We start from the raw sequence: 27,245 nt of genomic DNA, 5'->3' as shown, positions 1-27,245 counted from the left end.
ATGAAACCTATTATTCCATCCATCCCTAGCTACATACATTATGAGAAAAAACACCCAGCCATTACTCTCTTGTAACTTCTTATTATAGAAAACTTCAAACACAGAGAAAGTAAACAAGAGTATAATGAACCCCTGTGTACCCATAACCCAGTTTCAACAATCACCCCATTCCGTGAGACTTCAAAGTTGTTCATGTTAACAATGATTTTAAAATAACAACATATTAATGAAAGCAGGAAATGGTAGACAAAATTGATGAAAAGATGCAGAATTTTGATTGGAATGTATAAAAAAAGACTGATTCTAAAACTGGAAAACACACTGTTTGAAATTAAAAACTCATCTGATATATTTAACAGTAGACTGGACACAGCATAAAACGGAATCAATAAACTTAAAGACAATCAGTGAAAAATATCCAAACAAGTACAAAGAGAAAAATAGGGAAAAAACAAAACAGAACAAAAAAACCAAACCTAACATATTTATGATTGGAGTCCCAGAAGGAGTAGAGAGAATTGGGTAGAAGCATTGTTTGAAATGATCCACAATTTTCTAAAACTGATGAAAACTGTTGTCAATTAGAATCAGTAGCCCAGGGGCGCCTGGGTGGCGCAGTCGGTTGAGCGTCTGACTTCAGCCAGGTCACGATCTCGCGGTCCGTGAGTTCGAGCCCCGCGTCAGGCTCTGGGCTGATGGCTCAGAGCCTGGAGCCTGTTTCTGATTCTGTGTCTCCCTCTCTCTCTGCCCCTCCCCTGTTCATGCTCTGTCTCTCTCTGTCCCAAAAAATAAATAAACGTTGAAAAAAAAAAAATTAAAAAAAAAAAAAAAAAAAGAATCAGCAGCCCAGTAAGTGAAGCAGGGGTGTTGTTTTGTTTTGTTTTGTTTTGTTTTGTTTTGTTTGTTTTAAATCAGCCTCCATGATAGGGTTTTCAGGGAAATGATATCCAGGTTTTATTTAGGATAGGTAGGTGAAGTTCAGAAGAGGTTAAATACACAGGGAATCCATGATAATGTGTGTGTGTGTGTGTGTGTGTGTGTGTGTGTGTGTGTGTACACATTCCAAAGCTTGTAGAAGATGGGTTTTGGAAAATAGCCAGTCCTGGCAAATTGGATTAGATGAATAGCTGTGCAGGAATATAAGGCACATTGAGATTTATCCTGATAGTCTCCTGGGGTTAGTGGGTTAACCAGGTTAAGGTGGGAGTGTGAGCCCCCAGAAAACTGCTCTCTTGCGCCTATTGGTAACATGGTAGCAGAAGTGAGTGAAGGACTCCTGAGAGTCATGAGAATGTCACCTTAGGCCAAGGGCACTTCTGAGGGCCTCTTTCTTCTGGGAGCAAAGCAACCTGGTAGGCTGGTGAGCAAAGGATGCTTTCACCCAAAGGAGGAGCCAGGGATTACTCTGGCAGCTTCTGAGTGTTATGGAAAGTGGAGAGCAAGATGAGGAGAGGCTATCACTTCCCTGATGTTCCCTGACCCTCAACTCAAGTCCACTTCTGCTACCTACTCCACAGCCAGCCTGGACTGAGTCATCACTCTGCCCTAAATCTTAAATGCAAATATTCCACTTCCTGATCCCTACCTCCTACTTTTCCAGTTCCCTCACTCAATTACTCCCTTTACACCTCTTCACTCCTTAGGAACCTTCACTTTCTGCCCATAGATCAATCTCACATCCTACTCTCATTTCCCACCCAGTTCCTTGGCCCATCAGGCACTCTGAAAAGCTTAGTTCCTTTGCCATTGCCCTTCCATACTATATGCCTGGCAAACACCTATCCTGGTTGAAATCAACTCTTATTTCTGTACCTATGTGTGGTTTACTGACTGCTGCTTAAGAAAAATCACACAATGGGGAAGATGAGTACCATGCTCTCCAGATATTTTTAAATATAATTGAAGTATGGGGCGCCTGGGTGGCGCAGTCGGTTAAGCGTCCGACTTCAGCCAGGTCACAATCTCGCGGTCCGTGAGTTCGAGCCCCGCGTCGGGCTCTGGGCTGATGGCTCAGAGCCTGGAGCCTGTTTCCGATTCTGTGTCTCCCTCTCTCTCTGCCCCTCGCCCGTTCATGCTCTGTCTCTCTCTGTCCCAAAATAAATAAAAACGTTGAAAAAAAAATTTAAAAAAATATAATTGAAGTAAAACATGAATCAAACTCATCAGAAAAAAAAACTAAAACAATACAGATCTATATAGAACAAAAAATTAGGGTTCTCTCCTAAAACAAACATTTGCTGTCAATAGTGTTGCAATATGTTCTATGCATGCGTTATTGTTTTAACTGTAGATAGATATGGACACATAAATATATGAGTAGAGTCAATTGTAGACACTTCTGGAACAACTTGCATGTTTTTCCCCTTCTTTTTAAATGTGTCTTGGAGGGCTTTTCTTTTGAAAAGGTACACATATACTTTATATACTAGCCCATTCTCTCATTCATATATAAGTTCTTTATGATTTTCACTATAATGAATATCCTTGGACAGCTTTCTGGGTACATGTGAAAGTATACCTCTAGAGTGGATCCCTAGAAATGAAATGTTTGATCAACAATATGTCTAAATTACCATCCAAAAAGGCTGTACCAAATTGCACTCCCAACTGTATAGGAGTTATTATCCCAAGCGGGGCTCTCAATACTGCCTGGTTCTTTCCTTCCCTAGCTAGACCTCTCTCCCCATCATTTTCCACATACTTTATTTCTGCTCAAAACCCCTTCTGCAGCCTCCAACTCCACCCAAACATATAATTCTTAGCAAATATCTTACCAAATATTTGTAGAGAAAATGGAAGTCACCAGAGAACTTTCTTGGCTTCCTAACCCCAAAACTACAAAACCTATCCACCCCTCTCCTGTCCTCCTTCCTCCCTTCCTGTTATAATGGTGGGGGTAGGGAACAGTCTTGCTGTTTAAGGCAATCCCGGTGGTGGGGTCTTTCCCCTCACAAAGGGCCGGCTACCTTCCGTCGACAGGTCTCTATCTTCTGCCTTCACCACTCCATTGAAACCCCGTGTGCCAAATCCACTATACCTCACCTTAGGTGGCACTATTGCCCTCTCTCTTCATAAAGCCACACTCTTCGGATATTCCTCCTCTGTTTCTAGGGCACTGCTTTCGCACTTCTCTTGTCCTCAGGCCCCTCTCGCGCCCAATGCGCCCAAACCTTAAAGTATGGAGTTTGGGGTTTCTGCCCCGGGACCCTGTACTCTTTCTCCCCGAGTTAGGTCACCCATTCCCCCTTTTCAGCCACCATCACCTCCCTCTGTCCTCTCCTTTCTGATCTGTATCTTCAGCCCAGATCGCCAGCCTGCTCAAGGCTAACCTCATCCTGGCTCATTCCGCCCCGGAATCCCTCCGCTCCCTCGGCGGCTAAACCCCAGCTCCTTCCGCCTATCTTCGGATCTCCCCTCTGGTAACTCCGCCGCCACGTGGCTCCAGTACCTCGCAGACCTGAGGAATGTAGTTCTCTTTGAAGTAGTTCCTCAGCCGGGAGTTGGCAGTGCGTAGAGAGGCCATGACCACAGGCCCCACTGAAACTCCCCGCCTGCTTTCCGCGCCCCGCGTAACAGGCGCGGAGCCCGAGCTTAGGACTAGCGCGTCCCGGCGTTGCCCCGGCAACCGCGGGAGGTGGGGGGGAGGGGCCGGGGCTGCCCCCGAAGTTCCACGCCCCTACCGCCCGGGGCAGCCGGGAGGGAGGCGGGCTTCGGCCCTGGTGGGGCGGGGCCCGGGCCGAAGCGAGGGCAAGCCCGCCTCCGGACAGCGGCGGACCCCAGTGCGCCCCCTGGGGGACGCGCAGTCCTTGCGGCCCTTCACATAGCCCTGCCCCCCGCCCCGCCTCTGCCGAGCGGCCTGGAAGCTTGGGGGCCGGAGTGGGCGGTTTTACCATTTTAGCAGGGCCGTTTCCGGGAGGCGGAACTCAAGCCCCATTTCCTTTCTCGCCCTTCGGCTGGCGCTGGGGTGGCGGCGGGGCCCGCTTGCTTCGGAGCCTCCCGCGCCAGGCCCAGCGCTGCGCCTCAGCCCCAGCTGTAGCATGGGCCGCTCCCGGCACGTGGGCTGGGTGGCGGCGGGCCTGGTCCTCGGGGCCGGCGCCTGCTACTGCATTTACAAGCTCACGCGGGGCCAGCGGCAAGGCGACCGCGGGCTTAGGCTGCGCCCCTCGCGCTCCGCAGGTGAGGCCGCAGGGGTGCCCAGCAGGTGGCCGGGGACGGCCGGCGGGGCCTCGGTGTTATCCCGAGGGTGCGGGTTGAAGACTGCTGGCGCTCGTGGCTCTCCCGTGCTTGCAGAGAAAGGAGCCGAGCTGGAGGAGGGAGAGCGGGAGGGAGATTCGTGAGAAGTACAAGGTCGAGAACCACAGGTGCAGAGGGCGGATCGTCCGCTTGACTGGGTGCGGGTAGGGTTCTGAGCCGCCCCTTGCCTCCATTTGGTTCAAAATCGTGGGATGAAAAGTTGCCCCGATTTTCCTGCCTGAGTGCGGCGTCACAGCGGAGGGTTGATTAGGTTTCTCAAAAGCATGTCGATTATTCCTCACGTTAAAGCTTGCTCCCGGACTCTATGTTACCAAAGGGATTGTCCCTACTGTGGCCCGGGTTTTGCTGGCCTTGGAGCGGTAGATGATGAAATTGTGCTTGGACTTGCCCTGGAAGAAGGAACCCTTGAGGATTATCTCTGCCTGCATTCGGCCCAGCCTCAGAGGGGAGGTACCTTGATGTCACTGGTTCATACACAAAGTTGCAGAGAGATCCTGGAAGTACAGACACAGGTGTATATATCAGTTGAAACAGTTGTCTGCATGGGAGGGTACCCTCCTGGTGAGCAAGTGTTGTGGTTAAATTGCCATCCAAAAGTTGATTGGTGCATTCGGGATTCTGAGGATTTGCTGAATGTTCTGGAGGAATATTTCAGGTCATGGACGCTGTTACAGAAATAATTAAAACTACCAACTAAGAAATTCCTCTCTACAAATAGACAAAAGCACTAAAGAGTTTTATTGTTGAATAAGCATTAAACTAGATTGCCGAGTCGTCACAGGCCATCTGCTAATGGGATTGAAAAAGAGTGCTCACTCTTTTATGTACCCAGGCAGATAAAAATCTATTTCATATTACCTGCCTGTTCGCAAGATTAACATGTCCTTAAGCGGACTTGACAACACCATTTGCTACACATAGTTCATCGTATATTCACTAGTAATTGGGGTGGCTATTTGTGTTAGCTAATTGCCTTTATCCAGAGGAAAAATCAGACTTCTCAGTATCTTTAGGATAAACAGGAGGTGACAACAGGGAGCCAGGTGCCAAGGCTAAACTCAGAGATCAGGGCTTCATCTTTCTTGATGCTTACATTTCAAACAGATAGTCCCAAAGCCTCTAAGAAACACTTTGTTGCGTTGTAAACTGACAAGAGGGTTACTTAGCCTTTAAAAAGATGTTCATTTATGTCAAAGAGGCAGAGGATTTACAGTTATAGCTGACTCTTGAACAATCAGGGTTTGAACTGTGCAGGTTTACTTACAAGCAGATTTTCTTCAGTAAATATATGTACAATTCTGAAAATGTATTTTTCTTATGATTTTCTTTATTATGAGAATACAGCATATAAGACCTAGAGCATACAGAATATATGTTAAATGACTGTTTTCGGTGAGGCTTCCAGTTAATGGCAGGTTGTTAGTAGTTAAGTTTTGGGGAGTCCAAAGTTATACATGGATTTTCAACTTCTCAGGCATTGGCATTCCTAGCGCCTGCCTTGTTCCAGAGTCAGCTTTACCACTTTGCTCAAGGAAACACTCTTAAGAAAACAGAGTAGAGGGAAAGTGTATTTCCTTTTGGCACAAAGGAAAATAATTTTTTTTTTCAACGTTTATTTTTGGGACAGAGAGAGACAGAGCATGAACGGGGGAGGGGCAGAGAGAGAGGGAGACACAGAATCAGAAACAGGCTCCAGGCTCTGAGCCATCAGCCCAGAGCCTGACGCGGGGCTCGAACTCACCGACCACGAGATCCTGACCTGGCTGAAGTCGGACGCTTAACTGACTGCGCCACCCAGGCGCCCCGGAAAACAATTTTTTTTTAAAGATCTTTATTTACCTTACAGCCTAATTTGTTGTCCTTGAGAGATTTCCATATAGGTAATTGGTCTGGTGGCCTGGACTTCAGATACCTTCTTAACCTGGTAAACGCGGATAGTGTTACTTTTAAACTTAAGTTTACCAGTTTCCAAAGTCACCATTACCTTAGGCAATTTACAAAATAAGTTGCTCATGGCCCCTTCTTCCTGAAGCTACTCACCTTTATTTTTGAAGAAGACTTGAGAAGTACCCATTTTTTTAGCATCAACCTTAGATTTCAGAAGATGATCTTTTTTGTTTTAATTGAGATATAATTCACATGTAACTTTGTACTAGTGATAGGTATACAGTATAATGATTTGATATGTATGTATTTGATATCAAATATATGGTACATATATTTGATTCAATTTGATGTATTTGATTTATGTATTTGTACATATTGCCGAACAGTCACAGTAAGTTTAGTTAACATCTCTCACCTCAGAAAGTTACAGATTTTTTTTGTTGAGATGAGAACTTTTAAGATGTACTCTCTTAGCAACTTTCAAGTATACGATACAGTATTGCTAACTGTAGTCACCAAGCTGTACATTACATGCCTAAGACTGATTTATCTTAAACTCAGTTTGTACTCTGACCACCTTCATCTATTTTACACTCCCCCTTCGCCTGCCCCCAGCAACCCCAATCTCTATTGATTAACTCATTTTTTGTTTGTTTTTAGATTCTATATATGTGACATCATACAGTATATAAAACCTTGGTTTGAGAGCGTAATTCGTTCTGGAAACATGCTTTTATCCAAAGCATTTGTATATCAAAGAGAATTTGCCCATAAGGAATAATGGAAACTCAGATGATTCATTCCACAACCGAAAAATATTCATATAAAAATGATTACAATACTGTAATATAATGCAAAATAATAAAATACAAAATATAAAGAAAAATAAATTAATTAACCTGCACTTACCTTTGACAACCTTCGTGGCTGGTGTGAGGGAGATGAGAGGAGGATTACTGTGGAGAATGACTTTCACGATCACTAACGGAGTCACTGCTGTCTATTGGCTCTGTAGAATCTTTTTTTCATGCAACTTTAACAAGGAACCTAGCCAATGACACTTGCTTTTGCCTCCTTTTGAGGATTTCGCGGAAATGTGACATTGCATTGTCGTTAAACAGATTCATTGCTCACACTGCTACAGCCTTATTTGGGTGGTGATTTTCTACAAAATTTTGCAGTTTCCCACATTTGACATATCTCCCTAATTTCATTTGAAGTGAGGGATTCCTCTGCCTCTTTCTCCTCCTCCTCCTCTGCAGACGAGATGCAGACATCGACTTCTTATAAAATCTCGGCCACCTCTTGAATTTTGACTTCTTGAATTTTGGCCACTTGCACACCTCATTCATACTTCTCAGTGTGAGATTTCCTTCTTCAAAAGTAATCATCTCCTTACCACCTTTTTTCCGACCTTTTTCTGCATGGGGCCATTGTATACGCTCGCATGGATGTTGACTATAGTACAGTATTAATAAACTCTGGTCATATACTGTAATGTAACCAGCAATGTAAGGCAGCAGAGGACAGGGTCTATATCTGCAGGCAGCCTGACCTAGAATGAAGCAAGCATTCCTAAGCTTACTCTTAATACAGGAAAGTGAAGGACTGTCCACAGGTGCTTTGAAGCGACAAAAAATACACTAGTGCCAGTTGTGAGCACCTTCCAGTGTTCTGAAAATTCACTGATTTCTGCCAAACACCGCAGCCTGAGGCTGAGCATCTGAACATGGGAGATGATCACCCACAATCCTGCAGTGAGAGAGGGAGAACACCATTGGCTCAGTTGTGATCATGTGACATTCGGCATCACATACTGCTTGCATTGCAAGACATTGCTCTTTTATCAAGTTAGAATGTATTAGAAATGTTTGCTCATCTTGCAGAACACTCTCAGAACAAGTTACTTGCAATCCAAGGTTTTACTGTACTTAATTTTCATTACAGGAGCGATACATATTTATTGCGAAAAAGAAAAAAAATATTCCTAAGCACAGGATAGAAAACAAGTCATTCAAAATCCAACACCCAAAGATAACCACCTTTAATAATTTGGTATATATTTTAAAAACGAAAAGGCACAGGGGCTTCTGGGTGGCTCAGTTAAGCTTCCAACTTCTGCTCCGGTCATGATCTCATAGTTCATGAGTTCAAGCCCTGCATCGGGCTCTGTCCTATCAGCATAGAGGCTGCTTTGGATTCTCTGTCTCCCTCTCTTTCTCTTTCAAAATAAATATATTTTTTTAAAGGCACAGATATGACATCATATAGCAACTATTGTAGGCTGCCCCTCCCCTGGCAGTGAATTGTGGACATGTCTACTGTCTAACCTGTAATCATAGTTTCATTTTTCAGGAACGAACACACAATGATGGTGTTATAAAATGGTTTCTATTCTTCCTGTGGTAATTTCTGTAAATATAGTTGTGGGCCTTTTTTAAGATAGAGCTATAAATTCTAAAAGTCACTGACCAGATCCAGCATTCAGCTGCTCTAGCTCTACTCAAAACAAGAGATTTGCTTTTGTCCTTGCCCCCAGCAAGACTGTTATTCTAGCATCTAGAATCCCAACCAAACAAAAATGCCGCACTAGCAGCATGATTGGCTTACTCCCATAACTTTGTCTCCAGCCTGAGGTACTCTTAAAATTGTGATCAGAAAACATCTGCTTAATGCAAACCCTTTTCCTTCAATAATCTATGCCTCTAGGCAAGTGTTCCATTGGACAGGTGTACCTGATTTTTAAAAGAAATAGAAAATGTTTCAGCATGCAGTGCCTTACTAAGAAAGAAATACCAAGTGACCATTGGCTAATTTCTTAATGTCTGTAAGCCTCAGTTTACCATCTGTAAATTGAGAATTATAATGGTATCTTCTTCCAAAGGTTACTGGAACACTAAATGAGATAAAGTAGATGACATGCTTAAAACTGTGCCTGGCATCAGAGTATGCATTCAATATTGTTTAAAAAATATTATCCATGGGCACTTGGTGGGGGGGTTTCAGTCTGTTAGGCACCTGACTCTTGATTTTGTCTCGGATCATGATCCCAGGGTTGTGGGATTGAGTCCCATGTCAGGCTTCACACTGGGCGTGGAGCCTGCTTAAGATTCCCTCCCTCCCTCCCTCCCCTCACTTTCTTCTTTCTCAAAATAATAAAAATAAAAATCCTTTAATCTCCTATTGATTTTAAAGAGTTTTAAATAACTTTGTTCTTCTGCAGAAGATTTAACCGATGGTTCATACGATGATATACTAAATGTTGACCAGCTTCAGAAACTCCTCTACCTGCTTGAGTCCACTGATGATCCTATAATTATCGAAAGAGCTTTGGTCACTCTGGGTAACAATGCAGCCTTTTCAGCTAACCAAGTAAGTATCTAGTCTCAGAATGGGTGCCTCCCATTCTTACACCCTGGCAGTAATTGTGACCCTGATAAGGTACTTAATCCCAGAGCCTCACTTTCCTCATATATACGGTGTGGGGATGTATCCCTCCAGCATAATGTTTGCTCCTGAAAAGCACAGCCTAATAGTGACATAGTGTTACTGGGATTTGAGGTCCCCTTGAAGTTCATCACAGGCATCACGTTGGTTAGTAGATAAATGTTATCTACACCACATTTAGTATTGCATGGCTTTTTTAATTATTTGAAACTCAACCTTGTTGTAGTTGAAAAGTGAAAGCATCTAACATTGAAGTACATGCCTTCTATTATATGTAAGTCTCATGGGGTGGTTCTGATGCAGGTGGGCCCTTGATTGCTAACAACCACTAACCAATGTTACCTTCTACCAATGGCAACTTGGTAACACTAAGTCTCTCTAGCTCAATTTGAATGTTACCTTCTCTCTATTACTCCCATAGAGAAAAAGTAAAAAAAAAAAAAAAAAAAAAAGAAAAGAAAAAAAATTGAAATGGTTTTTATTTTTTTTTTTTCATTTTTTTTTTTTTTTTAAATTTTTTTTTTCAATGTTTATTTATTTTTGGGACAGAGAGAGACAGAGCGTGAACGGGGGAGGGGCAGAGAGAGAGGGAGACACAGAGTCGGAAACAGGCTCCAGGCTCCGAGCCATCAGCCCAGAGCCTGACGCGGGGCTCGAACTCCCGGACCGCGAGATCGTGACCTGGCTGAAGTCGGACGCTTAACCGACTGCGCCACCCAGGCGCCCCTGAAATGGTTTTTAACTAATGCCTTTCATTAACTTTGTCATGAAAACTATGTTGAATTTATACTCTATTTCAATCAAGTTTTTTCCAGCATGATAAGGTTTACTGTAAAACTTTTGAGATTTATAGGGAGATATAAAAGATATTTGTTGATTACTCATATTCTTTCAGTTGCAAGTGACAGAACCCAGCTTAAATTATTTAAAAAAATTTTTTTAATATTTATTTATTTTTGAGAGAGAGACTGAGACAGCATGAGTGGGGGAGGGACAGAGAGAGAGGGAGACACAGAATCCGAAGCAGGTTCCAGGCTGAGTTGTTAGCACAGAGCCTGACATGGGGCTCGAACCCACGAACCATGAGATCATGACCTGAGCCAAAGTGGGACGTTCAAATGACTGAGCCACCCAGGCGCCCCCAGCTTAAATTATTTTAAACCAAAAAGGAAAATACTGAGCTCAGTTAACTTGGACATCCAAGAATAGCACTGGCTTCAGGCACAAGTGGAAACGTTTAAGGTTCCGGAATGCATTATCAGAGCTCTCCCTCCCTCCATCTTTTGGCCGTGCTTATCCCTGCTTCTTTTTGTATATTGGTTTTTGACCTCTTTGGCCACAAGAAAGTTTTCTTCACAGGATGGAAAGAAAGCCACTGGCCACCCAGGCCTCCATCCCTGAAAGGTGGAATTGCTCAGCCAGGGTCAGGTGCTGTGCTAATAAGGCTCCCCGGGCCACGGGTAGCAAGGCTTGACTCACGTGAGCATCTCACGGCCAGACAGCAGGGGATGGATGTGGTGGGTGTGAGCACATTCGCCCAGCCGTCCCACCAGAGACTAAATGGGAGAAAAGAGGTGCTCTGTCTGCCCCCCGGGCAGGGGGGAGCGTCACACAAACAAAAACAACAGGTGGTGACTGTTAGCATGCCTATATAGTGCTGTTTCTGATGCCATTGTTTCATATCTCTCTGAAACAAACTGTAGCTTGAAGAGTGTGTCTGTAGCCACTGCTTGAACAAGTGTTTTCTTGGCTAATGGAAGTTGGTGCCCCTGGTCATAAATTACAGTGCCTTCATCTACTTTAGTAGGATAGTTAAAACAAACAAAAATCTGTTTTCTAGTAATCGCAGTTCTTTGGGAAGAACCTGGATTGCACAGGGGGTTTCTTTTTCTCCCAGTGCTGAGCCCACTCTGGACAGTAGAGTAGGGCTTGGGACTTTTGGTAAAAAATGGATGATGGCAAGATACTCTTTTGTTCTTTTTCTCATAGAAGGGCATGTTTTGGCCCAACAGGAGTAATGTTCAGCTTACTTTTCTTGTAAGAATAGACGCAGTTAATGCATCTTTTAATGTTGAGGACAAAGGTGCATAGTAGTAGCATAGTGTTGCAACTGATGGTGAGAAATCCCCCAGATTATTATTTCTTCAGAAATTTGGGTATCATTTCCCAAATTGCGTGGAACTCCCAAGTCTTCCAGGTGTTGATAGGTGTTTCCTCTGACCCCACTCTTCCCTCTATTTTGTGTACAGTTCATGGAAATGCTATATTGAATGGTCCCCTCTTGGAGATTCCCGGTGCACATGATGAATATATGAATGCTTCACAATAAAGAAATGTTTGCACTTAATATACACAGAGTTTCTCAAACTTAACCATGAAACCTTTTTTTTTTTCTTAATGGAACATCTATTAATATCTTGAGGGATTTGTGTTCCAAAGAATACAGTTTAGCAAAGCATAACACTTTTCCAAATTTGCCTATAATAGGAAAGTCCCAGAACTTATTTCAGAGGAAAATCATTTGTAAATTGCTTTGAGATCATTTAAGTAGCTCTGCAAATCTTCATTGTATATCTCCAAGCTATAGTTTTTAAATAACTATGTATCGTAATTTATTTCCAATCTATTTTCTTACCTATAAAATTATGGAAATTTAATTTTAATAAAATTTAATAATTTTTTTTTAAATAAGAATTACAAGGGTACCTGGGTGGTTCAGTCAGTTAAGATTCCGACTTCAGCTCAGATTGTGATCTCGCGGTTCATGGGTTTGAGCCCTGCACTGGGCTCTCCGCTCTCAGCACAGAGCCTGCTTTGGACCCTCTGTCTGTCTCACTCTCTCTCAACAATAAATAAATAAGTAAAATAAGAAATACAGATTGTGCATAGGAAAGGTATTCCCAAAGAGTCATTAATTTGTATTTGTAGATGCAAAAAGTTTGATGAAGGGGGTGCATATTGAAGTGATGGTCCTCGTTTTTTTCCCTCTTAGGTCATTATTCGTGAATTGGGTGGTATTCCAATCATTGGAAGCAAAATCAATAATCCCAACCACAGTATTAAAGAGAAGGCTTTAAATGCACTGAATAACCTGAGTGTGAATGTTGAAAATCAAGTGAAGATAAAGGTAAGTTAGCTGAAATCACAAATGTGTGAGTCTTCTATGGTGTTACCTAGGACCTCCATCACCTCACATAATTACCTTTTGTGTGTGTGTGTGTGGTGAGAACATTTAAGATCTACTCTCTCAGCACCTTTCAAGTATATAATACAGTATAGTCACCCTGTTATCCATTAGCTCCCAGAACTTACTCATCTTGTACCTAGAAGCTTGTGCCTTTTGACCAAAATCTCCCCATTTCCTTCATCCCTTAGCCCCTGGCAACCACCACGCTACTCTAATTCTGTGAGTTCAGCTTTTTTAGATTCCACATATAAAAGATCCCTTCAGTATTTGTCTTTTTCTGTCAGGTCACTTAGCATAATGTTCTCAAGGTCTATCCATTGGTTGCTAATGGCAGGATTTCCTTCCTTTTTATGGCTGAATAATATTCGATTGTATATAGACCACATGTGCTTTATTCATGCACCTGTCACCACAGGTTATTTCTGTGTTTTGGCTGTTAAGAATAATGCTGCAGTGAACATAGTGGGTACATATGTCTTTTCAAATTATTCTTTTTGCCGTTTTCAGATAAATGCCCAGAACTGGAATTGCTAGGTCGTATGGTGGTTGTATATTTAATATTTGGAGGACTCTCCATACTGCGTTCCATAGTGGCTGTACCATTTACATTCCCACCAGCAGTGCACAAGATTCCCTTTTCTCCACATCTTGCCAAGACTTTTTTTTTTTTTTTTTTTTTGACAGTAGCCATTCTGGGTATGAGATATGACCTCACTGTGGTTTTGATTTGTATTTCCCAGAAGATTAGTGATTTCCCAGAAGATTAGTGATATTGAGCATCTTTTCATTTATCTATTGATCATATGTGTATCTTTTGGAAAAATATGTATTTGGGTCCTCTGCCCATTTTTTACGGAGAATAAGGCAGAGGAAGGAGGAATCTGAACCAGGCAGTAAGAGGTGCCTTATGCTTTTGAGTTTGGGGTTCGTTTTTTTTTTAATGTTTATTTATTTTTGAGAGACAGAATGCTAGTGCATTAGGGGCAGAGAGAGAGGGAGACACAGAATCCAAAGCAGGCTCCAGGCTCCAAGCTGTCAGCACCAGAGCCCGACGTGGGGCTTGAACTCACGAGCCGTGAGATCATGACCTGAGCTGAAGTCAGACGCTCAACCAGCTGGGCCACCCAGGCGCTCCTGGGGTTCGTTTTAATCCAAGTGTGTAAAGGAAACTGGTCAGAGTCTGGTAATATCAGCAGAAAGATAAAATAAATTAGGAACTTCTGTTTTTTCAGCATTCATTGAGCTCCTACTTTGTGGTACAGAGTTTAGAAATGAACACAATTAACTCTTGTTTTAAGAAAGCTAGGAGAGAGAAGGCAACTCCATAAACAGGCATGATGCAGGGCAGAACATGAAGTACTTAAAGGAAAAATGTAAGTGAAACATTGTTGAGTACATAGAAGGACGAGATCTCATCCAAAAGTTTTGTAAAAGGTAGAGTACAACCTAGCTCTGAAGAATGTCTGGTTTCTAGAAGCAGAGTTGGGGAGGGAGGGAATTCCAAGAAAAAGGAGCAAGGGGAGGTGGGCGCAGCTCCAGGAATAACCAAGGTGGCCCATCTGGTGATCTTGTTTCTAAAATTGAACCGGTGAAAAGACTCGGAGAAAATAATATTCACCTGGGTGGCTCAGTTGGTTAAGCATCTGACTTCGGGTGAGGTCATGATCTTGTGGTTCACAAGTTTGAGCCCCAGGTCAGGCTCTATGCTGATAGTTCAGAGCCTGGAGCCTACTTCAGATTCCTTGTCTCTCTCTCTGCCCCTTCCCTGCTTGTGCACTCTCTCAAAAATAAACATTAAAAAAAAGAAAAATGCTCAATGCATTTTAGGAAATGCTTTGAAAGACATCAGCCTCTTATGAAGATATATGATTTATAAGGAGCTAAAGAAATGTCCCCCCCCCCTTTTTTTTTCCTAAGGATCAGTAGGTATGTGATGAAATTCTGGCCAAAGAGAGCCAGGTGACTTATATCAGATCTGAAACAAGACTAAAAATCTAGTCTCTCTTTACTGCCATTACTCTAGTTTCTATGGTACCATGGATACCTTCGGTTTTTTTTAAAACTTAGAATTGGCTTATGGGACAATTGGTAATTTCTTAGCATTTCATATTAGGAATTTTTTTTTTCTTTAGCAGTTAGAACTTCTGGTGGAGTTTTTAGTTAGGTGAATAGTAATTATCTATGAGACCTAGTTTTTCCAAGCTGGAAAGATCCTGGCCAGAAATAGAAAACAGTTTCAGAAAACTTTCCATCACCGGTGGGTTCAATTCTGTCATGTGTGAAATAGTACTCCTGTACTGTTTGCATTTTGTTTTGCCAGTGGCAGTTAACAGTATCAGGAAGGAGTAATTCGTATGCATAAACTGGGTAAATAAGAAAACTGGGCCAAAGAGAGTTTTCCCTCTCCTTTTGATAGAACTAACCCTAGAGAAAAATTCTTTCACTGTTTCCTCTATTCTTTACTTCGTAAGGATAGGGTCCTATTGTTAAGATACTTACCTTGATGCCAAATGGCCAGACATGTCTTCCTCCTTGGTCCTAGTGTGCCTAGACCAGTTAACACAGAAAGGTAGACTGAGTTGGGAGGCCCCCAATAATTGAGAGACCACTGGTGTTGAGAGCATGGTCTCTGGAATTGGACATTGCTCCCCTACCAGCTGGCTTGATATTGGGCTGGGGATCCAAGTTTCTTGAGGACTTGTCCTTATCTGTAAAATGGCCATCCTCTTCTGGATTAAGTCAGGTATATTTGTAAAATGCTCGCACATTGCCTGGCATTAACAAAAAAGCTACCCAAAGGTAGCTTTAAAAATCAAAAAAGTTGCCCAAGTTCAAGGGCTGGATAGAAATGTCTTTTCTGAGGAGCCAGTCTCATCCTGAACAACTGCCCTGCTCCACTGGGCAGAAAAGTTACTATTTAACAGACAGACTTTTGGAGAATTAAGATGCTCACTTCTTTCCCCCTAGGTATACATCAATCAAGTTTGTAAGGATGTCCTCTCTGGTCCCCTGGACTCTGCTGTGCAGCTGGCTGGACTGAGATTGTTAACAAACATGACAGTTACAAACGACCACCAGCACATGCTTCACAATTACATTACAGACCTGTTCCATGTGTTGCTTACAGGAAACGGAAGTACCAAGGTACGAATGAAACGGTTATGACTTGAAGTGCAAGGAACTATTGCATCAAGTTTATTAAGACTGGGATTGAAAGTTTTTTATTTATTTTTATTTTTTTTAATGTTTGTTTAATTTTGAGAGAGAGACAGAGTGCAAGCGGGGGAGAGGCAGAGAGAGAGGGAGACACAGAATCCGAAGCAGGCTCCAGGCTCTGAGCTGTCAGCACAGAGCCCGATGCAGGGCTTGAACCCATGAGCTGTGAGATCATGACCTGAGATGAAGTCAGACGCTTAACTGACTGAGCCACCCAGGTGTCCCTGGAATCGAAAGTTTATTAAAAGGCTTTTCATGGACCCAAGAAAGTTAAATATGTTTATCACCAAATATTCAATTTTAAAATTAATTTGTGAAAATCTGTTATTTCACTTATCCATAGATTGACATTTGTTTGATTTTCTGAAAACCAGTTTGCCTTTTACTGAGGTGACATGGGTGGCTCCCCCCACCACCAGGTATAATTATACATAATTGAGTAAAATGAGTCTCTGAGTTAATGCTGGTTAATTGAATTTTTGCTTAGCCTGGGGTTAGAAGCATTTTTTTGATTTAGACATTATTTGCTGAAAAATCTTTTGAAAACCACTTTTAAATTAGTAATAGATGTCTTGGTGCTTGATTTTGACCAGTTGTATAGATGGTAGGAGGTAACAGAGACTAACCTGAATTAAGTAGGATCTCAGGAAACACCCCATGAAAGTAACTTGGGTAAACCCCTCATATTAGTGGGCATTTTTCTCAAGGGCCATTCTTTGAGAAACAGCATAAAAACAGAAGGTAGACTAATCAAAGGTTCCGTTTAGTTGGGTTAGTCATTCATCAGCGTTTTACTATATTGGTCAGTGTTCTCTGGCACGGTTGAAAGAAAAACATGAGCATTTTAGAAGGACTAAACATGAAGCCATACCCCAAATATTCAACATCACTGAAGCCATACCTCAAATATTCAACATCATCATAACCCTTATGGCTGAGGTTATCAAATGTGATGAGGAGAGCCTCACTACAGTCCTTTTAAAATTTGTTCCAGACTTTCCACTTTGCCAGTAGCCAGACTTATTTGGATCTGGTCTAAGATTTACCCAAAGGCACTGAACATTAAATGTAATAATGTTATTAGCAGTATTTTTGCAGTATGCTCCATTCATACGCAGTTTCCGAAACACAAGCACCCATCGACATCTCTTTCCCCAGGGGAGCAAGGTAACTTCCGGCCTCTGAGGCGCCATGGAAACCCTTCCCTGTTCCCAGTAGCATCACAAATATAGGACAGATCTCTCCTCTCCCCAGTCTGCAGCTGCTTTACCCAAAACCTCAGGAGAAACGCTGAGTTTCGAGCCAGGCGAGTCTGGCCTTGGGGCTGTATGGATCTGTCTCAGACATGGTCTGTGTTTTAATATATTTTATGACTTTTTTAGAAGGTGACTCACACCACAATAGTATGTTCTATTTTTGTTTTGTTTTTCCATTCCATTGCCTAGTACAGCATTTCTGGGATAGAAAATTTGCTTTTTTGGTCTGTCTGGGAACCTGACCCCAATTATAACATCATTTTTCCATAAAAAGTGAATGCAAAGTTCCAACTTACAAATGAGCTGCTAATGGACAGTAATCCACTTGTGAGAAAATGTACCCGTTTTACGTATTTTCTTAGTAAATAACCACCAAAATGAAAACTTATTTTTAGAAATCTTTTACTTAATTTTTTTCTCATTTATTTTTTAGAGAGAGCACATGAGTGGGGGAGAGGGGCGGGGAGACAGAGAGAATCTTAAGCAGGCTCCACACTCTCAGCATGGAGCCTAATGCAGGGCATGACCTGAGCCAAGATCAAGAGTGCTGCTCCGCTTGAGCCACCCAGGCGCCCCTAGAAATCTTATTTTTAATAAGAGATCTGACCATCCTATAATAATCTTTTGGGTACAGCAGTGATTCCTAACCAAATATAAGTAATGGGAGATTAACATAAATAAACCCTGTGTTTGTTAAATCTCCAGCGAGAGCAAACAACTAATGGCTTGAAAGAAAGAAATGTCATGGAGTCACCACAAGAGGGCACATGTGATAAGAGAAAGAGCTTAACATGGTTCAAACCAAAATACAAACACAGGTCTCCCCTGCTATCTGAAAGTAGGGCATTCCTGTAAATCTTTTCGTAAGCCAAAATGGCATGACGCGAAGCAGCACTTAGCATTAATTTATATGGAAAAAGTTTTGAGTGGTCCCAGACCCAAGAAAAAAACCTCTCAGGCTTTTCTGATAGCGTGGAACATATCTTGCTCACAGATGCACAAAATAAATCAAGATAAAGCGCAGATGCTCACAGGCACAGTTCAAAGCTATGGCTGCTTGATGCTGAGATGCCGAGAGGAGCTCCCGGGGTGCATGATGCCCCCACTAATGCTGGCTGCAAAACAAGCACCCAACCCTGTTTTCATTTTTTGCCTTTTTGTTTGGAAAAGCGAAAATCCTCTTTGGATTTCTTTTGGATAGAGAAACAGGTACTAATTATGTAGGTCTTTTATAAAAGCACAGTGGTGGGGGTGCCTGGGTGCCTCAGTCGTCTGCAGTTGGGGGATCAGGCTCCACGCTGAGCATGGAGCCTGCTTGGGATTCTCTCTCTCTCTTTCAAAATAAACATTTAAAAATTTTTTAAATAGTTGATAAATAAAATTAAGCAAACCCTTTTATCCTCTTTAACAAATTAGTATGTACAACATGATCAAAGGAATATGTGCATACATAGGATAGGTATATAAAAAGAACAGAAAGAAAATACCAAAACTTAATAGTGATTGTTTCTAGTCATGGAAATATGGGTGAATTTCCTTTTCCTTTGTGCTTTTCTGTCACTTTTTCAAAATGTTCTATAGAAACACAGAGTGCCTATGTAAAAAAAAAAAGTCTCCTGGGCGCCTGAGTTGGTTGAGCTTCCGACTTCGGCTCAGGTGTTGATCTCTCATGGTTCATGAGTTCAGGCCCCACATCTGGCTCGCTGTTGTCAGTGCAGAGCCCACTTCAGATCCTCTGTCCCCCTCGCTCTGCCCCCCTCGCTCTGCCCCTCCCTGGCTTGTGCTCTCAAAAAAAAACCCCAAAAAGTCTTCTAAAATAAAGATGTAGGTTCCCTCCCAGGTCTGGTGGGGAGCACCTTCGCCACTCCTCACTTTGTGTAATTTCAAGTGTCTTTTACAAAGTATAGCTTTATATGACTGTTGTTTGTAAATAGGAATTGTATTTGATGACGTTTTTACAGTAGTCCCCCCTTATCTGTGGTTTCACTTTCCATAGTTCGTTATCTGCTGTCAACCACATTTGGGATGTGGATGATCCTTCTGACTTACCATCAGAAAGTCACTAGTAGCCAAATAATCAAAATGCCTGTCATTCACCTCACTTCATTTTGTCACGCAGGCATTTTATCACCTTACCTCATAAGAAGGGTTAGGGGCACCTGGGTGGCTCGCTCAGTTAAGCATCCGACTCTTGACTTTGGCTCAGGTCACAATCTCATGGTTCGTGAGTTCGAGCGCCACATCAGGCTCTGCACTGTCAATGGGATTCTCCCTCTCCCTCTGCTCCTTCCCCACTTGCACTTGCTCTCTTTCTCTCTCTCTCTCTCTCTCTCTCTCTCTCAAAAATAAACATTAAAAAAGGATGAGCACAGAACAATATACTCTGAGAGTGCTCACTTCACAAACACTAAAATTCGAACGATATGTTGAGAGATCACATTCACTTGTTATAGCACATTACTGGAATTCTATTATTAACTATTGATAATCTATTACTTTGCCTAATTTATAAATTAAACTATCCTAGGTATGTATGTGTAGGAAAAAACATAGTATATATAGGGTTTGATACTGTCCATGATTTTAGGCATGTGCTGGGGGTCTTGGAATGTATCCCCTACAGACAGGGGGTCTATACTGACCAGTTGTAAGTGATGGGAATGCCGATATTCTAGCTAGTCTGCTAGAAGTTAACATTTGTTTGCTGATTATTTTTATCACTGCCTATTTGAAAGATTTTAACATATTTTTCATATAAAAAAAGATAAGTTCAAAGGTTCATAGTAACCTACTAAAAAAGAAAAGGGCCATATTTTTATCTAGTCTTGGTAACTGAACTGCTCCAAGATTTTCATACTTTAAATAGAAATAAACCAAGCTTTGAGAGATTCTTTTTTTGTTCCAAAGATCGTATTTCACTTACCAGTAATCATAATAAAGCTCATTTATGTAACAGATGTTAAGTTTATTACCATGGGTTGGGGGTTGGGTAGGCAATGAGACATTCAGGATCTCTTCCCTGAGGATGTACTTGAAAAAGTAAGGTTTAAATAAGCCTGCTGTGTGAGAAGTGCTCCCGGAGTGCGCCAGGTGTGGAAGAGGAGAGAGGCCCTCACAAGATGCACGCAGAGAGGGCTCTGTGGGGCAAAGGATTTGAGCCAGACCCGGAAGCCCGGGCAGGACTTTAGAACGTGACCACAGTGAGAGGGCAGTATTGCCGGGAAGGGAAAATCCATGCTCACTGGTCTGAAACAAACCAGTATTATTCTTATTTCAGGTTCAAGTTTTGAAGCTGCTTGTGAATTTATCTGAAAATCCAGCCATGGCAGAAGGACTACTTGGTGCCCAAGTAAGTAGTTTACATATTTGTTTTGTAAGTATACAAATATATAGATTTGGCCTAGAAAGATTTATCTCAACATGTTAACAGATTTTTTTTTAATTTGGTTCTTTTTGCCTATATATGAATTTCCCAAATTTTCTGTAATGAACATATTTTCCTTTGAAAAATCATTTTGGAAAAGTTCTCCCTGACAATAATAAATTATAATCGTTCTGCCTGTCCATTTTGGGGTACCAGTATGTCGTCACGTCTCCTATACTTGACCTACTTGTGTTCGCATGTATCTTCACATCCACTGAAACACTAGTCTTCACCTACCTAGTCCCCAGGATGTGCCAGATGCCGGGCTGAGTGCCAGGACACACCAGTGGGCGCACGTGGCATGGTGCCTGTCCTCGTGGAGCTTGTGAGAAGAGACAAAAATATGTAACAAAACAAGATCACTAAAAGCTGTGATAAGTGTTCTGAAGAAAGCGAAGGCGGTACTGCTAGCAAACAGGCGTCAACTCCTGTAAAGGAGGAAACCTGTGACAGTGACCTCATCCATGTGCCCCATGCCCATGCCCACAGTGTGCAGTGGGCAGCAAATGTCTGGGGAGTTGATGAGCTCCCGTGAGGAAACTTGGACCTTAAAAAGGATATGGGTGTTTTTCCAAATGACTACAATCTAGGACTCTAAGAAAACAGAATTTTTCAGCTAAAACTATGAAGCCTCTTTTTTTCCATTGGTATACAGTATAGGGGTGCATTAAGATTTTACATTTATGTTAGGTGGTTTTAGGGATAATTTTCTATGACAAGATTTTTTTAAATGTATTCAGTGTCGTTTTCAAGTGGGAAAATATACATGAAAAATATTTTCAAAAATTTTAAAAATAGTCATTGTTTCCTATTTCAGGTGGATTCATCATTTCTTTCCCTTTATGACGGCCATGTGGCAAAGGAGATCCTTCTTCGGGTTCTTACGCTATTTCAGAATATAAATAACTGCTGCAAAAAAGAAGGCTGTTCAGCTATGCAGCCTACTTTCCCTAAAGGTTCACTGTTTTTCCTGTTATACGGAGAAGAATGTGCCCAGAAAATGAGAGCTTTAGTTGATCACCATGATGCAGACGTGAAGGAAAAGGTAACAGTATTACCAAAATTCTAATTGGTCCTATTTTTCATCTTCCTTACCAAGGGAGCTGAAATTCTTTTCACCTGCTGAACTTAAATGGTAATTTCCTCATTAACACAACATTTCAACATTAACACAACATAACTTGCCATGGTCTTCTGGTTTATTTTGAACCATTTTATTGATATCAAATGAAGAGGTTGTTCTGAAAGCATGTCTTTTTATTTTGCTTTTGTGGAGTTTACTTCAATTATTTCCTCTACGTGACATGACAGTTTTCTTTTTTTTACGTGTAAGCTAACCTGCCCTTAGAAGTGATGTGCAGTTACTTGTCTGAGACCCCATTAGTGTGTGATTAGTTTGTCGGGGCTGCCGCAGGAATGACCTTGTTCTCGTGGTAGAGTTCCTGAGCCTTTGAGGCCACCCCCCAGCCCAGCCATACCACATGCTTCCAGAAGTCTGTTCCCAGCATTAGAGTTTAGTCTGAGTTGGTGAAAACTCTCCCCGTCCTTACCACTCCCACTCAGTACACCAGCCTGTGAAGATGCCGTGTATAATCAAATGTCCATCCACAGGCAACTGGTTAAGTCACTTACCTAATCTTAGAAGAAATAAGCAAGTCTGAATGTGCTCATGTGGAAAGGCATCCATGAAATAGGCATGTGTTTTTTAAATGAACAATTTATGCTTCCATCCAGAGAGAATATTTTCTAGAATGATACCAAGATGGGACTGAGGAAAGGTCTTTTCTATGTTGACCCTTCAATTGTCTGAATTTTACTATGAGCATAAGTTTTATAATTTTTTAAATAAAAAGGAAAAGAGTTCATACACATTTTCTCTTGATAGTACTTTATTCATTTTCATCCATATTTTAGAGATTTTCACATATTGTAAATTTTTATTCCATAAGCTATTGTAACAACTTATTAATAGATTTCCATTCAGCCAGGTTTTATAATGTTCAAGTTCATAACCATCACCATGCTTAGTATTAAGTAAACCAGTATGCAAGCAGAAGTTTTCCTACTCCAGGTAGTTAAGGCAAAGCCGTACGAGTACTTTAAGTTCATTCATAAATATGTGGATTTCCATAGGAAGTCACAGATCCTCAAACAGAAAAATGTGTATTTTCAGGCTTATCCCAATATAGAAATCAAACTTGGAAGAATTACTTTTATAGTAGAAAAAGGATTCAGTATTAAGGTGAAAACATGGAAGTTCCCAGGTGGCTATAGCAGTAATGTGTATATGCTAAGAACACTACTTAGGTTTGCATCACTGATGAATAAAAGTACTAATTCCCTGAAAGGCACATTTCTTTATAACGAATTTTTTAAAAATCTGCCTTCGTTAGTGAAAATCAAAATGTGCACATGATAAAAACTAGGATTTGGCTTTAATGTGCTTTGGCAGCACTGGATTCTAAAACCCCGCATCTTCTTTCCTCTGTTTTTAGTTTGAATAGATCATCCCATTTCCTGGAGATCAAAGCATTAGGTCTGAAATGTGAAAATACATAAACGGATCTAGGTTGGTGCAGATCATGGCATATCTTGGCTTTTCTCAGGATTGCCCCCCACTAGGTGATCCCACCCTCCAGGCAGGGAGGAACATCAAGGGGTTCCCCAGGAGAAGGAATCCTCAATCAAATCTCACATGTTCGAATGGGTGCCAATCAAAGAGCAAAATAAAACTGATCAAATAAGATCGAGTAAAAGGTATTACCGCAGAGGTTAGAATGAATAGAGGCTAAAGAGTGCATCTGGCTTTTCAAAATTTGGTTTTGTTTTGTACATAAACGTACAAAATGTAGCTAAGTGAGACAATGGAAATCACTCAATAGAACGAGACTGTACAAGGAGACCTGAAGCTCGATGTACTTAACAAAATGTCAACACAGAAAGAATGTGAATGGTAATAAAAATTAAAGCTTGTGAGGAAGCAGGCCTAATTCAGTGGAACTAGAACATAATTTAAAGTGCTCAGAGCCCCGCGGTTACACAGTGCACATGAATACAGAAATGATGTTAAGGCCATTCATGGAGCAAATTAAGAGGAGCTTGGTCTGCTTCAGAGAGCAGAGGCAAGAGATGGCGCGTTGAATGCAGCGTGCAACAGAAGGAGGGCGACTGCGTGAACACAGCCAGTGTCAGGGCACCAGGCCCCAAAGCGAATCCACCATCAACCTAACTTCTCCATTCCCATCTGCTTGCTAGAATGTTCCTTCAGAGTGAAAGGTTTATGGTGGTTCAGTTTTTGTTTTCCTGAAGGTTATCTTACAGGGAAATTTTTTGTGCTTTAGTGCCTCCAAATCACATATATTCACACACATTATATACACATTTCCCCCTGACAGATTTGCATCTTTGTAATATAAAAAATGCTAAATTTTGATGAAGATCATTTACATTTATTTTGGCTATTACTCCCCAAATTTACAAAATGAGATGAAGTTGTTAATCCTCAGTGTTTCATGTCCTAGGTACAGACGCTTGAATCTGCAATGGGAACGATACGCGACCAAAAGCATGAGCCTAGTTTTAGCTTTCAGATCTCTAGTAGGCAGTGAGGTCTTAAATAATTTTCTCCCTTATATTTTCAAAGTGCTTTTTAAAAAATCACTATTCACATTCTTTTGGAGGTAGGTCAAAATTATCCTCTTGTTGCACATGAGGAAACTGAGGCACAGTGAGTGTAGGTGACTTGTGGCAGGATACACAGAAAACCATGGTGGAAGCAGGATTAAAATTCCAATTAAGTGGCTAACAGGTGGCGTGCATAGATGTGTATGTGAAAGTAAATAGAATAGTGCCCGTGTAGCATATGCTGTAAAAAACCTACTTTGATTATTCTGCGAATGAAATTTATTTCACTGAGACTGGGGAGCAGGAAGATGGGATGGGCCTCTAATGTACCTCATTGGCTCTGAGGAATGTTCAGAGCAATCAAGCAATCCCAGGGCCCTTACGGGACTAAACTCAGGTCACCTGATTCCTAGAATTACTTTTAAACTGCTAGTATTCCGTGCTAGCTTAGTAAAAGCAGAATTGTGCGTATGGGTCATTTAATATAAAAATATAAGACCTCTGAATCATGTAAAACATAAATTATTTATAAATCTTACTGATACATCGAGGGTTGGAGCTAAGAAACGGGGGGGGGGGGGTGAGTAGGTGAAGAGAAAAGAGAATATAGAAGGAATTGTTAACATTTTAAGATCTGCATTTATCTTTGTAAAATACTATTTCCTTGCAGTGATCTTTGTGCTCAGCAGGTCTGACTTGTAGATTAAAAATAGAAAATGTCATCAATCATGTCCTCATAACCACACTCTCCCTTCCTCTGCCCAACTCAGGCAGCTTCTGATTTGGGGACTGGGGATGTGCAACAGAATATATTATTCCTCTTTGAAACAATGATGTCTTTAAAAATAGTAACTTAGCCCAATCTCCTGTGGTTTTATACTTAAAAAAATAAATCATTCAACATTTGGCATATAAGCTAATGTGGACAGAACAAGAAATGCTGTAAGCAGGTAGGTGTCCATTCCATCACTTACTCTAATGTGAATTAGAAGTTTAGATGTGCAGCCTCAAACCATCTAGGTAGATAGACTTAACCTGTAGAAGGCCCTTCACCAGAAGAACAGAAAGAAGACTTTAAAATCAGTTTTCCTAACTTCCAAATTCTACCACTAAAGCATAATCCTTTAAAAAAAAATTCCATTTCAATGCTTCTACCATTGAGACAGGATTCAAATTCCCCTCTGCCAATTCAGTATTTAAATGACCCACCTCTGAACTCTTCTTTATATGAACTGGCATTTGGAGTAGCAAGCAAGCCGTCACACAAAACATACAACACAAACTTATAGAAGTGGTTTCCAAATGTAAAACATCCTAATATTCATGAATTTCTTAGTCTTTCCTAGAAGCTTAGAGGATACCTTTTTCACTAAAAGCTCACGTGCTCCCATTCATTCAGAGTTTTCATCATCAGTATGGAGGTATCTGGATTCTCCATGCTTCAAGACAAAAAAATCTTCAGTATTAAGTCCGTATCTTCCTAGAGCCTCACTCAGTTTCACTGGGGGCTCTAAGTAATGCTGGCAGAGGGCACACAGAAAACAATGGAAAAGGATTAACCTTGCATATATTGGGGGGTTATTTCAAATGAGAGTTGAAACTAAAATAACCAACATATGCCTACTTAAAATAATGTCTTTTCATTCAAGCATTAGCAAATGAGCCAATCACATTTTCTAATATAGTCATTAACAGAAATATATTATCTGTCCAAATACCATGAATGTCAAATTTGGTGCCAACTTAGATTGAACATCACTAGATTACATGAAACCTGATGACCCTTTCACTACATGAAATTCCAGTCTAAATGGAATCAATGCCAAAGATAGTATTACAGAATTAGATATTACCAACATTTTTTAAGAATATGGAAGTTTAGGGAGCACCTGGGTGGCTCAGTTGGTTAAGCATCCAACTGGCTGAAGTCATAATCTCACAGTCTGTGACTCTGAGCCCCACGCCAGGGTCTGTGCTGACAGCTCAGATCCTGGAGCCTGCTTCAGATTCTGTGTCTCCCTCTCTGCCCCTCCTCCGTTCACACTCGCTCACGCCCTCAAAAATAACATTAAAAAAAGGTTTTTTTAATAAAGAATATGGAAGCTTAGGTTATAAGAGTGTAAGCAAATGCTGGAGAAAGATTTTTGGCTCCTAGAAGGTTGTCACCCTCAAATCCCTAGGCAAATATCGACACTGTAGTCTACAGAGTATAAGAGGGACCCAGAGAACAAAATCTGGTAGCATTTCCCCCATTTCCCCTTGTTTCCTATTTTTTTCCTTTATTCAAAGATTCTTTTTTTCTCAATTTCAATTAGAAAAGCTGTGGGGCACTTGGATGGCTCAGTCGGTTAAGCATCTGACTTGATTTCAGCTCAGGTCATGATCTCAGGGTTTGTGGGATTGAGCCCCGAGTCAGGCTCTGCACTGACAGCATTGAGTCTGGTTAGGACTCTCTCTCTCCCTCTCTGTCCCTTCCATGCTGGCTCACTCTCTCAATAAAACAAAAAAAAAAACAAAACAAAACAAAAAAAACCCTTCTAAGTGGCTCATGCTAGCACTTTAGTCCCACAAGGGAGGTAAAAATGCCCCACAGCCATACAACAACTATGAATCAAGCGAGACAGCAGATCAGAGGTAAGAGCTAAGTGGTGGAAGAAGCACCCAACACTCTGATTCCATTAAGGGCTAGGCAACCAGCTGAGACAACTCTAATTCCCTTTTAAAGAGTCACTGTTTTATGATCTCCAATAGGTTAAAAGGTAGCATATCTTATGTAATGCCTGAAATGTTTCCACCAAAACGAGTACGTTAAGTTTTAGTACTTACATAACATCATGTAGGAAATTGACTCATAATTCCCTAGATAATTAGATGTTGCTATATGTACACAGTTTTTTTTAAGTGTTGCCAGGTTAAGGACATCCTTGGTCAGCTTATAGTAAGCAGCTAT

The 27,245-nt window shown here is 41.4% G+C and overlaps 3 protein-coding genes across 14 annotated transcripts in view; 1 reads left to right on the top strand and 2 right to left on the bottom strand.

Moving 5' to 3' along the window:
* Nucleotides 1–3,893, bottom strand: part of FBXL13 (F-box and leucine rich repeat protein 13) — a 211,205-nt gene extending 207,312 nt beyond the window's left edge. For 5 of the 7 annotated variants that reach the window (XM_045052289.1, XM_045052292.1, XM_045052290.1 and 2 more), the window contains exon 1: nucleotides 3,330–3,893. In XM_045052289.1, coding sequence (XP_044908224.1) covers nucleotides 3,330–3,893 — 564 coding nt within the window. The other 2 variants (XM_011280343.4, XM_045052293.1) reach the window with 2 other exon arrangements.
* Nucleotides 3,894–4,037: 144 nt separating this feature from the next.
* Nucleotides 4,038–22,542, top strand: ARMC10 (armadillo repeat containing 10). The gene is made up of 6 exons (XM_003982688.6): nucleotides 4,038–4,176; nucleotides 9,365–9,513; nucleotides 12,581–12,715; nucleotides 15,743–15,919; nucleotides 20,525–20,596; nucleotides 21,489–22,542. The coding sequence occupies exons 1-6, from the start codon at nucleotides 4,038–4,040 to the stop codon at nucleotides 21,738–21,740; spliced, it is 924 nt and encodes a 307-aa protein (XP_003982737.1). The 3' UTR covers nucleotides 21,741–22,542.
* Nucleotides 22,543–27,245, bottom strand: part of NAPEPLD (N-acyl phosphatidylethanolamine phospholipase D) — a 79,826-nt gene continuing 75,123 nt past the window's right edge. For 4 of the 6 annotated variants that reach the window (XM_045052298.1, XM_023250289.2, XM_023250287.2 and 1 more), the window contains exon 5: nucleotides 22,543–25,815. In XM_045052298.1, coding sequence (XP_044908233.1) covers nucleotides 25,687–25,815 — 129 coding nt within the window. In that variant the 3' untranslated portion in view covers nucleotides 22,543–25,686. The remainder of the gene's footprint in view (nucleotides 25,816–27,245) is intronic. The other 2 variants (XM_045052295.1, XM_045052297.1) reach the window with 2 other exon arrangements.

The sequence above is a fragment of the Felis catus genome, chromosome A2 (genome assembly GCF_018350175.1).
Source record: "Felis catus isolate Fca126 chromosome A2, F.catus_Fca126_mat1.0, whole genome shotgun sequence".
NCBI classification, from domain to species: domain Eukaryota; kingdom Metazoa; phylum Chordata; class Mammalia; order Carnivora; family Felidae; genus Felis; species Felis catus.
Note: the sequence above shows the minus strand (reverse complement) of the source record. Positions and strands in the feature narration are given on the sequence as shown.

What these genes read in the sequence shown, in the direction of transcription:
- ARMC10 (XM_003982688.6), top strand. Translation starts at nt 4,038, where the DNA reads ATGGGCCGCTCCCGGCACGTGGGCTGGGTGGCGGCGGGCCTGGTCCTC. An exon ending in AAAATCAAGTGAAGATAAAG is followed by an intron (nt 12,716 to 15,742) that starts GTAAGTTAGCTG and finishes CTTTCCCCCTAG; the next exon opens with GTATACATCAATCAAGTTTG. An exon ending in AAGGACTACTTGGTGCCCAA is followed by an intron (nt 20,597 to 21,488) that starts GTAAGTAGTTTA and finishes TTCCTATTTCAG; the next exon opens with GTGGATTCATCATTTCTTTC.